General features: G+C 42.6%; 3 protein-coding genes across 5 annotated transcripts in view; 1 reads left to right on the top strand and 2 right to left on the bottom strand.

Annotated features, from left to right (window-relative positions):
* Positions 1-653: 653 nt before the first annotated feature.
* On the bottom strand, positions 654-6,282 carry LOC118419688 (poly [ADP-ribose] polymerase tankyrase-1-like). 2 transcript variants are annotated; one of them, XM_035826212.1, is made up of 5 exons: positions 6,097-6,282; positions 3,340-3,501; positions 3,040-3,214; positions 2,276-2,401; positions 654-2,087 (listed from the first exon to the last, which is right to left on the bottom strand). In XM_035826212.1, the coding sequence occupies exons 1-5, from the start codon at positions 6,206-6,208 to the stop codon at positions 1,937-1,939; spliced, it is 726 nt and encodes a 241-aa protein (XP_035682105.1). In that variant the 5' UTR covers positions 6,209-6,282; the 3' UTR covers positions 654-1,936. The 2 variants fall into 2 exon arrangements, with proteins under 2 accessions (XP_035682105.1, XP_035682106.1); XM_035826213.1 differs by lacking the exon at positions 2,276-2,401.
* A 1,327-nt stretch (positions 6,283-7,609) lies between these two features.
* On the bottom strand, positions 7,610-11,443 carry LOC118419681 (26S proteasome non-ATPase regulatory subunit 10-like). Of its 2 annotated transcripts, none has more exons than XM_035826200.1 (5): positions 11,253-11,443; positions 9,829-10,005; positions 8,876-9,050; positions 8,565-8,687; positions 7,610-8,336 (listed from the first exon to the last, which is right to left on the bottom strand). In XM_035826200.1, exons 1-5 carry the CDS (start codon positions 11,365-11,367, stop codon positions 8,132-8,134), a joined length of 795 nt encoding a protein of 264 aa, XP_035682093.1. In that variant the 5' UTR covers positions 11,368-11,443; the 3' UTR covers positions 7,610-8,131. The 2 variants fall into 2 exon arrangements, with proteins under 2 accessions (XP_035682093.1, XP_035682094.1); XM_035826201.1 differs by having other exon boundaries at positions 7,610-8,342; positions 8,571-8,687.
* A 462-nt stretch (positions 11,444-11,905) lies between these two features.
* The window catches only part of LOC118419673 (serine/threonine-protein phosphatase 6 regulatory ankyrin repeat subunit B-like), a 13,464-nt gene continuing 12,679 nt past the window's right edge, over positions 11,906-12,690 (top strand). Inside the window, exon 1 of the mRNA XM_035826186.1 lies at positions 11,906-12,276. Within this exon, the coding sequence (XP_035682079.1) occupies positions 12,099-12,276 (178 nt within the window). The 5' untranslated portion in view covers positions 11,906-12,098. The remainder of the gene's footprint in view (positions 12,277-12,690) is intronic.

Raw genomic sequence — 12,690 nt, 5'->3', positions numbered from 1 at the left:
TGCATTCTCTCCCCTGTGAGACACTCCGCCAAGGGCTGAGGCACCATGTGAACGGTCTGTCTGGGGTGCCATCCCGGATGATTCCGCAAGGGGCGCAATCGCACTCACACTACCCGTGGGCAATGGGGCGTTCGGGAAAACTCACAAACAGTATTCTGCCAGCAGATATGCATGGGAAGAAAAGTTTTCGTGAAGATATGCAGTCAGTCAAATACTCCAAAGAAATTATTCCACTCCCGCATTTGTTATGCAAATTAATCTCTCATTCTATAATTGCTAACTATATATAGATGTTCCACCTCCCATATGTTAGACCTAACCAACTTCTCATTAATTTTTCTGAAAAGCTATCTGCAACCAAAAATTCCAGACCATAGTATGCCAAGGAAGTACTGCGGCAGTACCAAGGTCACACACCAGGGGATCTTGACCTTGATATTTCTCTTCCCTATATACCAAATACAAAACTGACACGGGCACACACACTGCACAGGCAAAAAACTATACATCTCTTCCATTTCATGGAGGTAATAAAGCCTGTAACGTTACATTGTTCTTTAGGGAATTTACAACACACACACACACGCACGCACACACAGCATACATACAATTTCTTTCATATGTACACTTCAATCGTGATGGTAAAGACAATATTTACAATTGTATACAACAACTTTATTTGTCGCACAAATCGTCATGGACAGCGTGGACGTCTTCCTAAAGCTTTGCCCTCTCCTGTCCATACATTTCAAATACACAGCGAACAATTTCCTCTTCCCCTCTTTTGATTTGAAACATCAAGGAGACAGGTTTGGATGGAATTTCCCATGACTCCACACCCAACATGTCTCCCAGGAGAGCCTCTTTCTGAAACAACATGGCGATTTTCTTTACATGAAATTTCAACAGGTCTTCCCTTAGCGATGGAAAGCAGCCTGCTTTTGTACCAAATACAGCAGCATCGGAACAGAATCGGATAAAAGCAGACTGCTTGGCGTGATCGTTGGCATCTACATCACTTTCTTCAACCCTAAACTTGTCGGAGTACATCAGCTGACTCGACGATGCCATAGGCAGGTCAAACGTCGGCCGGGGACCCTTTCCCTTCAGCCGCAGGTTTTGTGGAAGTGCGGTCGGTTGCCGAGTCGACATGTCTACGTTTACCAGCTGTAGGTTAAAGTGACATATGATGTCTTGTGACTTGGCAAGACGAACATCTCCTTTACAGATCCAAGATGTCTTACCAACAAACCCAACCCCAGACACGACCTCTACAGTGGAGTTGAACTTGACTTTGGTGTAGAATTCTGGATGTAGATAGAACTCCTGGTATCGTACGAAGCTAGCGACCGTCTTAAGGTGACCTGGGATGTAGAAGACAGGCGACTCTTCAGGCCCAGAGTAGGATATGAGTTGCGAGAGAGTCCACAACTTCAGCACACCTGTGCGATCAAAGTCTATCGGACTGAGTTCGTAACTTGTCACGAGTTTGGTGCCATCTTGACTTAGCCTTGCCTTCATGTTGACTAATCTTACTCAGTGCGCATGCCCAACGTCTCAGGTATGTAGATCGGCTCAGCTCAAGTAAAGGACTGATACAGCTTTACAGTGGAAATTCTTACACTGGTGTGTTTTGAGCTTCACCATAGGACAAAGTCTTCCGTTGATGGCGCCTGCCCTGGACTTTGATCTCATACGTTATACTACGTCACGTTACACTCTGTGTACTTCAGTCTGACCTTTGACCCTGCAAGTACCATATAAACTATGTACACACACATTGGAAGAAGCATTTGATCTGTCGAAGAGACTTGCTCCCTGTGTCTATTCACATAAATGATAACCCATAGATAAACACTTCATCTCCTTTTTACATTCACGTTGTACTGATTGTTTATTAGTCCTTTGCAACTGAAGGGCAAGATCAGCTACGGTGTTATAAAGTTAAAGACCGTTCCCTGAGAACGACAATTGGGCGTTCGTCATGCCCACAGCACTTCTTGTGTCCGACAGACCAGTGTTGTCTCTGACAGTCACGGCTGCAGTAGCGGGTCATCTTGCACCCGGCACATAGCTTTAAGTCTTTCCTGCAGGAGAGATTCAGATAACAAGCTATTAATTCCGTTTTTTTTTTAATTTCCTTTCACAGACTACAAATATTTTAGATGGAAACATACTTTATTTAGATCAAAACAACGTTTGAAAATAGGACGAATGATAAAGTACGTTGGTCTGCCCAGATAAAATGAGAGTCAAGCATTTTAGCAAAACCTACCTGTAGCCTGGTTTGCCGCACTTAGGGTTGCAGCATCTCAACAGCTTAGAGTTCCTCGCTTTTTGTATCAGCTGTATACTCTCGCGACACGTATAGTCTTGCCTTTTCAAGTCATCTATCCCCAGCCTAGCGAAAAAAATGTGCTCATTCAGTTAACTATACCATTTCCCGGGCATATCAAGATACCTATATATATACAGTGAAAGATAGAAACAAACAGAATCCTACGAGTCACTCCGGCTTTGTCTGACTTCAGGTTCTCTACTATTGAAACAACTAGAGGGGCGAGTAGAACAGAAAGAAACAACATGCCCCCTACCTGGGATCGAACCGGGGTCGGCAGATTACAAATCACGACTGCTATAGCTGTCTCCGCAAAAGCACTAGTGCCCTTGGGCAAGGACGATAGACGGTACTTGAAAACCACTGTTACACTACCCCCCATTTTCTTTTCAAGATTCGTCCTCGAATCTCCGAGTTCGTCATCCCTGTGTGGCACATCCGCTAGCCTGTTACTCACAGGCTCGACATGGGAACCAGTGAAACAACCAGAGGGGCGAGTAGAGCAGAAAGAAACAACATGCCCTATACCCGGGAATTAACCGGGGTCGGCAGATTACAAATCACAACTGCTATCGCTGTCGCCGCAAAAGAACTAGTGCCCTTGGGCAAGGACGATAGTTGGACGGTACTTGAACGCCACTGTTACACTATGATGGTTCAATGATTGAATCTATATTCTGTTGGAAGGATGTATCACTTACCTCACAGCTACGTATCCGTCGGTCAAATCAGGCCTTGCTCCAAGCTCAATCAGCCGCCGAACTGTGTCGACATGATTGTTGTAAGCGGCAGCCATGAGTGGTGTATTGTCCAAGCTGTCCAGTACGTCTAATGTTGCTCCATGGTAAACCAACAGTTCCACCACTTCTGTCTTCCCTGTGTTGGATTTCAGACAAAAACTATATAAACATAACAAGCGTTGCCTTCCGAGAATTTATATGCAATGTGAATTCAGGTTATAAAAAACAAGACAGTTTTTCGTATGAAAACTATGAACCTACCTTGGTGCGCAGCTAAGTGAAGGGGAGTAAATTCATCCACTTCATTCATTCTCTTATTCACAGACGCCCCCTTGCGGAGCAGCAGCTTCATCATGTCTAAATCTCCCCTCGTAACAGCGTTGAGCAATGCAGTACCAGTTATCTCGAAGTCAATGTCAGCACCTGCGTTTGGGATCCATAGATATAGTTTATTATATTTCATACGTTGGCAAGTTTTGTAAGGAAGTGAGATGATGTGCTCGATCACTTCCGAGTACGCATACATGTGCGGGGACAGGAATTGCCGACATTATGCCAAAGTTGTTTTGTTTTTTTGTTTATGGCAGTTAGGGGCCTTCACTTTGGACGTATTACACAAGCCCTGTCGCCATGTATGTGTGCTCGTAACTGTGAACATGCCTAGCTAGCTATAGAAGTCACACTTCAATTAACGTTACCCATTGTTTCCTATAACCACATCTATCAACCCAAGGATCAGGCTCAAAATGGCGTTTCGAAGAGTATTAAAGCAAGTAAAGGGTAGGGTACTTCATACAGTGTCCGTACAAAGATACTCAATGACATAGTTGTCACTGCTTACTAGTACTATGATATACACGATTAACTAAATCCAAAGATAAAGTGAGCCACAACAGCCGTGTTACTTTCCTTCTCAGTCCCAGCTCGTACGTTAAAAAAACTTGTCTGCATAGCACAGAAAGGTCAAAAGGTGAATTGCACTTCACTCTGTGTGCGAATCCACAAATTTACATGTCAATACCCGCCTGCTGCTTCAAAGCTTCTTTTCAAATTCCTTCGGGCTCCGAGTGTATCCTGTGCCGATACGGCGTTTGTAAGAGTGTTAAAAGGATAAAGTTTTGTACAGTGTTCTTGTAAAGAGAATCTGTGAACGAGATCCCATGGGATAGTTGCCACTTCTTACTGTGATACACGATTAACTAGATTCAAAGATAAAATGGGCCACAACAGCCTTGTTAGACTCTCCTTTTCAGTCCCAGCTCATTCGCCAACTTGTCTGCACAGCAAATAAGATCAAAAGGTGCATTGTACTTCGCTCTGCATGCAAATCCATTTCAATACCCATCTGTTGCTCAAAAGCCTCTATTTAATTTAAACCCTTGTGAAAACATTTTACTGTATTTATGTTGTGAGCTTAATTATAAAACAACACTGTCAATATGCATATGTTACTGCAAATCCTAGGAAAAAACAATGGGAGAAAAACATATAATCACATACTGTGGACGGTATCAGGACAATTCCCCGTCATGCATATTCCCCGTCATACCCTTTCCCCGTCTATGTGGACAGTTCCCCGTCATGTTATGTCGGTGTTAGTATATTGCCCTTCAGTGTTGATATTTGAACGATCTACGTTACTACATGTAATTGCACACTGTAGTTGCTGTAATATCTGTGTAATGTAGTAATATTTACCCCAATTTTGCAGATTTTCAAGAGACAGACTACGTCGGCGGGGACTTTTTCCCCGACGGAAACAACACCAGATGAAGTTTCAAGTTGGCGATTACGACGACTGTTTAACCCAACATAAGCTCAAACGTAGCGATATTGGACATTTATAAGAAGATCTGTACAATACTAATTGATGTTAAATGTTTTTAATTGCGTTGATGTGCAGCGGCAGCAAAGATCTATTGTTGTTTTACGGCTGACTCACTAATCAATCAATCCAACATGGTGCACGCACTTTCATCGGCTTCCGGTCCGTTCCGCGCCGATGCAAATATGTGGGGTAAATATTACTACATTACACAGATATTACAGCAACTACAGTGTGCAATTACATGTAGTAACGTAGATCGTTCAAATATCAACACTGAAGGGCAATATACTAACACCGACATAACATGACGGGGAACTGTCCACATAGACGGGGAAAGGGTATGACGGGGAATATGCATGACGGGGAATTGTCTAGCCTGTGGACAAATGCTATTTGTACAGTTCCCGGGTCGTCGTGGTGGGGCACTCGGTGGGGAATTCGAGTCCATGTCTTTAGATGAACTTGTCTACACAAGTAAACTGACTCCCTCTACTATCACTTTGGAGATACAAACGACCAATGAGGTTATAAAAACTAAACAACGTATAGGCCAAGACTCCTTCGATTCTCCCTTTCGGCTACTTTTATTTTTCTAACGCCAGTATATTAGATTAAACAACGTCTCGCTTGGGGTCGGACTGATCGGGCCTCTTCTGCTCTTTGGGCCTCTTGAACGGTTGCTAAAAGCTTTCACTAGTATTCAGACCGGAGACTAGCAAGTGTAGGATACTTGTGTTGTTATGAAACAATCTCCGAGTTCGACATCCCTGTGTGGCACATACTAGCCTGTTACTCACAGGGTCGGCATGGGAACCAGTGAAACAACCAGAGGGGCGAGTAAGAACAGAAAGAAACAACACCCCGACTCCCGGGATTCGAACCCGCGCCAAACCCGGGCAGCCGGATCACAAATCGAACGTGCAAACCGTTCGGCCATAAAGGCTTAAGCCGTTAGGCGTCTTCGGTTTAGCAGTCCTTGAACACCACTGTTACACTTATAACGTTAGTGATAGAAACAGAAGATAAGTCGTATTCAACTCAATTTGATTACAGAAACACACGACTCCAACTCCATGTCATGATTTTTTGGAACCGATGAGGTTGTATATCCCTATATAAGCGAATTCTACTAGGTTCGATGTCTGGTTGTATGGCCCGATTCTACAAGTATATGAAAGAAATGTGCTTACCATCTTTCAACGCCGCTTTAACGCCTTGAATTGAGCCAGTCTGAGCAGCAGCCAAAAGAACTTCACTCGCAGCATAACTTTTCCCGTCGGATACAGAATTCACAGACGCCATTTCGCCAGGACTAATGTTGTCGACACCTTTCTTACGCGCTGTAGAGTTTGAACTGAAGGATCATGGGAAGAAGTTGTCTAGTCACGTGAGCTATTGTTTTGACACGCTAATGCAACATGGGTAAAATAGGCCTAGAATGAGAACATAAAGTTTTAGAGCAAAATATTGAAACCATGTTTTTTTATTCATAGCTTTTTAAACATAACTATCATTTCATATACAGGGCACAACAAGTGTTATTTTAGTGATTAGACCTCTCTAGCTCGAAGCAGAGGCTAGGATCCGATTAGATTTCAATGACGTATTTTAGGCGTTTTTTATGTATTTCATATAATGGAGCATAATCTCTTCAATGGAGGAAGACACGGTATTTCTAAATTTGTGAGAGGGCATTGCTATACATTTTAGGCAAGCTAAGTATTGGCTGGAGTGGGGGGGGTCCCCTTCCGCCGCAGGTTTTGTATATTACCTTAACTGGCAGTTGAAGTGAAATATGATGTCTTAGGATACCTAAAATGGAACATCTTCTAGCCTCCATACAAGGCTCTCTTGGGCCTTCTTTTCGTCATTCTAGGGGCTCACAACACACTTTTGCTAGCCGTTTCTTTTTGTACTGGGTCGCTTGCTCTCTGGGCCCTTTTCCGTCTTTTTTTTTTTTGGCTCATAATACACTTTTGCTGGCCATTTCTTTTTGTACTGAACCCAGTTCAAAAAGAAATGGCCAGCAAAAGTGTATTATGAGCCAAAAAAGACGGAAAAGGGCCACAGAGAGCCTGCTATGGAGGCTAAACATCCCCCTGGCAGATCCAAAATATCTTACTAACGGACCCAACCCCACCCATGACCTCTACAGTGGAGTTGAACTTGACTTTAGTGTAGTGTAGAGTCCCAGATGTAGATAGAACTCCTGATAGCGCACGAAGCTAGCAATCGTCTCAAAGTGACCTGGGATGTTGAAGACAGTCGACTCTTCAGGCCCAAAGTAAGCTATGAATTAGTTGCGAAGATGCCCGTGCCATCAAATACCATTGGACTGAGTTCGTTGGTTGTCACAAGTTTTGCGCCATCTTCACTTAGCCTTGCTTTCATGTTGACTCCTTACTTAGTGTCCAACGTCTCAGTCGCGTCGATGGTATCCACTCAAGTACAAATAGAGGACGGATACAACTTTGCAGTCCAAGTTGAAACTGTTACAGTTCAAATGCTGCTTAGTTTTAAGTTCGCCATGGGTTCCTAGGGCTAGGGACAGAATCGTTCGATAATTGCACTTACCTTGGACTTTACAATTGGTCTCATACGTTGGACTACGCCACGTTACGCTGTGCAATACAGTCTGGTGACATTTCGCCCTGCAAGTGTCATGTAAACTATATGTACACACGCATCGTAAGAAGCATGTTCTTAAATGTTGTTTATTCGCCTGGAATAATATAGCTCACGGTTCAACATTTCATCTGCTTTCTACATTCATGTTGTTTGTTACAATCACATGACAACCCAACTGCCAGCTCAGTTACTTTTATTACGTGAAACCATTTAGCGTGAATGACAATGTTAACAGTGACAATTATACCGTGACACTGATGTAATTATAACAGAAAATACGGCTACTGAAATGGCATTGTAAAAGGTTTCTATGTTTGCTTAAGATTTCTTCTTCAAGATAAAATGGTCCCTACTAAGTAACATTGCAAATTAAACGAGGTCTTATAAAATCATATGACCTTTTGGACAGAACATGTGTGTGAAAAATACGACAAAACTTGGCACAACACAATTTTTTACATACAAAGACGCCAGCATCATACCCATAGCGAGAATAGCTAAATATCTAATGTTTGGTGACATGCGACTTGTTGTTCTAAACTACATTTGATCTTAGCGACACCATACTATCGTTAATTAAGATCGCCATTCAAAAAGTTAGGTATACATAGTTTTGTATACATCATCAGCAATGTGATCTGGCAATAACGTATACACAAGTTTTTGGAAGCGGTCTGGTGCATAGGCAGGGTACGCGTCATGCCCCCAGCACTTCTTGTGTCCGACAGACCAGTGTTGTATCTGACAGTCACGGCTGCAGTAGCGGGTCAGCTTGCACCGGCCACACAGCTTCAGGGTTTTCCTGTAGAAAATATAGCAGGTACACAAACTGTTCAGTTAAGTTTTCGATCCCGTTTGTAGGCGACAAAAAAGACATGTACATAATCAAATTAAGACATACTGGTCCTGGGACAATAAGAACGTCTGTAAATATTACAGATGACAAAGTAACTAGACGAGTCTACTAAAACAAAATGGAATTTAACGGAACGTTTTAGCAGCAAAACGATATTTTATTAGCAAAACCTACCTTTTGCCTGGTTTGCCACACTTAGGGTTGCAGCATCTCAATAGCTTAGTTTTTCTCGCCTCTTCTATCAGCTTGAGACTCTCTCGACACGCATAGAGATGGTTTCCGTCCTCTAACCCCAACCTAGTGGAAATATGTAGCTCGTTAGAAAACTATGCTACCAGATATTAAAACCGTACGTACTAACAAAAGATACAAAGTATCACAATGAAACGAATAGCCCAGCTTCATCTGAAAGTTCCTCCACTATGATAAGGAATGACGGTTTAATCATTGAATCTATGATTCCGATAAAAGGATGTGGCACTTACTTATGGGAGACATAACTGCTCGTCAAATCAGGTCTCGCACCAAGCCCGATCAGTCGCCGAACAGTGTCGACATGGTTGCAGGCACATGCATGAATGAGTGGTGTGTTGTTGAAGGCGTCTCGCACGTCTGATGTTGCTCCATTGTACACCAGCAACTCCACCACTTCTGTATTCCCTGCGTTGGATTTGAGACAGAAGAAATGCAAATGAAACAAGTGACCTCTGTGACGTAATGGTTTATGTCGTTTTTTTGTGGTGTGTGACATTGTGTTTATATCACACTAAACACATCACATCGACTTAAACCAAAAACTTACTTAAAAGCTGACCTACCTATTACTACCAAATGTAAAATACAATTCTGTTCGCCTCAACAGCAAAATCAGTGTCTCACAAGAACGACACCAAATGAAAATAACCACACAGCTTCACAATGCATACCTGAGACGCACACTATTATACGAAGTTACCTCAAATAGCCACAGCAGTGACAGCTGTGGACAGGTGACAACAAAGTATGTACTGCAATATGCTAAAAAGGAAGCTAGAGTCGAACATCCGTTAGTGATTCCTCTGCCGCGACAGCTGTTCTGAACGTTAGACAACACATAACCCACCCTATCTGCTAGGAGATAAGCTGATTACCAAACGCCGAAACCACATTGCCTGTTACACAATACCGAAAGTATAGGGGTGATTTCTGAAATTATTACAACGATTATAACAACAGCTACCGCGAAGAAAGTAACGTGCATCATCTCACTACTGAGTACAGATGACATGCCAAACCACATACAAATGCGGCAAACGGAACATAGAGATATAGGTGAGACCACTCATTGTATAGACCGACGGAGGCCAGTCCAGTCACAGAGTAAAAAAATTTCCTTTCTTGAAGTGATATACAATGTGAATTCATGAAGTGGCTATATACATATATGTTCTCAACCTACCTTCGGACGCTGCTGCATGGAGGGCAGTTAATTCAGCCCCGGTTCTCTTCACCAAAGACGCCCCCTTGCGGAGCAGCAGTCTCGCAATGTCCAAATGCCCTTTCAAGGAAGCGATAAACAAAGCTGTGCCACTTCTTACGGTCTCGCTGTCCTGCAGCTCGAAGTCAATGTCAGCACCTGTGGTTGATGATCCATAATCGTAATTTACTAGTTATAGTAAAACTGAATTACGCAAGCGAGGTTTTATATTGTTCGTATGATTGTTTGATAAAGTGAAATGTTGAGCTACTTCGCACTTCCGAGTACGCATGTGCAGCGAAAGGAATTGTGGGTAATATGTCAAAAGTAAAGGCCCGTGACTTGTTAAAAGTCTCGTCTCGACCATTGTTTGGATTTGCATAACTATGTCCAGGCGTGAGTTGTTTATGTCTCAGTTACCATCACATTTGATACTACCAAGGAGGTTAAAAGCCACAATGTAGTATGTTACCCACTCGGAAAGTGTAGGCGAGCTTATGGTAGTTGAAAAGCAACCACATATCAAAATAACGTTAAGTTTTAACCAATATTTCCTAACCACTCTTCGGTGATGACTGTCATGAGCTCAAAGAGTAGACCCCAAATGTTCCATACGCTGATAGTGCGTTTGGATAAGTATTTGGGCACTATCCAAACAGGCAATTTGTGTATTAGACTCCAGGAAAAGTTATTACTATAACTAGATCCAAAGATTAGGTGGCTCATAACAGCCTGATGGCTTAGTAGATGTTCCTTTTCAGTCCCAGCCCGTACGCAAATTGTCGGTATGCCACAAAAAGGATAAAAATTTGTATTTCACTGTGTACAAATCCGTTAATTAACATTTGAATACCTGCATGTAGCCTCTTTGTACGAGTGCTATGTTTCTGCTGTGAACCAACTTGAAGGAGATTTAGAAACGCTTGTCACTACTTGCTGTGATGCACGATTAACTAGATCCAAAGATAAGGTGACCAACAACAGCCTTGGAGGATTTTCCCTTTCAATCCCAGCTCGTACGTGAGTTGTCTGCATACCGTAGTTCACTATGTGCAAATCCTTTTAATTAACATTTGAATACCCACCTGCAGCCTCTTTACAAATGTATCCCAAAGAGAAAAAAAATTTACTGTGTTACTGTTGTGAAACAACGAGTATGGAACCAACACTGGAGCATTATGAAATATTACAAAAAACACATGTACTAGGAAAAACATTAAGAGAAAATTCAATCTATTTTGATTATGGAAATACACTACACCAGTAATTGTTACCGGTACCTAGGAGGTTGTATTCCCCTAAAACCTTTTGTTATGACCAAAATCTCTACAGTGGTTAGTTTACTTGATTCGACACCTGGTTGTATCAGTCGAGTCTATAAGAAAGAAAATAAAAATTGTGCTCACCCGCTTCCAACGCTGATCTAACGCCTTGAATTGAGCCAAAATGAGCAGCGTACACCAGATCTTTACTCGCATCATTACTTTTCCATACAGGTACCGAATTAGAAACAGACGCCATCTCGCTAGGAACGCTGTTGTCGACACCTTTCCCGCTTGCTGTCTGGGTTTGAACTGAAGAATCGTGGGAAGTAGTTGTCTGGTCACGTGAGCTGTTCTTTTGCCAATGGCTTAGACTAATCTCAAATCTATACTAAATCTAGACTAGAATGAGAACGTAAATAATGATAATGATAATTACAGCTTTTTTTCTATTTGTACATTACTGTAATTCTGCTACATTAAACTCAAGTCTCTGTATCCCACAAAAGGAAATATAAAACAAGTGCTTTTGAAAAAGCTGACATTTGCCCTTTACAGTGTTTGTGACATGTCTGAAACAACCACCTCTCCTTGTGGCAAATTTGATTGCAATTGGCATAACCCTTACTTTCTCGATGTATCACTCCTTCTGATTGGTCAAAATGAATCGACACCGGCACCGGTGTCGATGCAAATCTGACCAATCAGATTCATTCTGACCAATCAGAGGAGCGATACACACCGGCCTGGCCGGAATCTTTGTGTTACGGCGTCATAACCAACGTGAAACAGGGCCTTCTGATTTGTCCGCGGCGCCTGGCTATATGATAATTATCTTTAACAAGCTGTAAAATAGAAAAAAAAAACATTTTACATGAACAGGTATCTTTATCTTGTTCTAACATTTTACTTCCTCCTTCTATGCCTTTTTTACCCATGTTGCAGTAGCGTGTGAAAACAATAGCTCACGTGACCAGACAACTTCTTCCCATGATCCTTCAGTTCAAACTCAGACAGCGTGCGGAAGGTGTCGACAACAACAGCGGTCCTAGCGAAATGGCGTCTGCGAACTCAGTATCTGCAGGAAAAAGTTATGCTGCGAGTGACGATTTGTTGTATGCTGCTCAGACTGGTTCGATTCAAGGCGTTAAGGCGGCATTGAAAGCTGGTAAGCACGTTATTCAATTTCTTTCCTATAAGACAACCAGGCGTCGAACCAAGTAAAACTACTGTAGGAATGTTGGTTCCAACAAGGAGGTTCTAGGGAAGTCTCATTGGTTCCAATGACAATAACTGGTGTCATGTGTTTCCGTGATCAAAATAGGTTGAATACGACTCATCTTCTCATAACCTTCTTTTAATATTAACAGTATAGTACACCAGCGGATCTCTAGCCTGACTAAATCAAGGTTCCAAGCAAGGGAGGGCCCAATCACGTCGGATGAGCGAGAGATGAAAACTACCCCCCCCCCCCCCCCACATTAGGGGCGATTCGATCGGACGAAGAGTCTGCGAGCTCTAATTTACAACGAGGGATGGCCCTGAAGGCGACGAAGAAATTGCAAAGTTCCCCCTTCCCGGC

The sequence above is a fragment of the Branchiostoma floridae genome, chromosome 7 (assembly GCF_000003815.2).
Source record: "Branchiostoma floridae strain S238N-H82 chromosome 7, Bfl_VNyyK, whole genome shotgun sequence".
NCBI lineage: Eukaryota > Metazoa > Chordata > Leptocardii > Amphioxiformes > Branchiostomatidae > Branchiostoma > Branchiostoma floridae.
The sequence above is the reverse complement of the archived record's forward strand: the minus strand, read 5'-3'. Positions and strand labels throughout refer to the sequence as shown.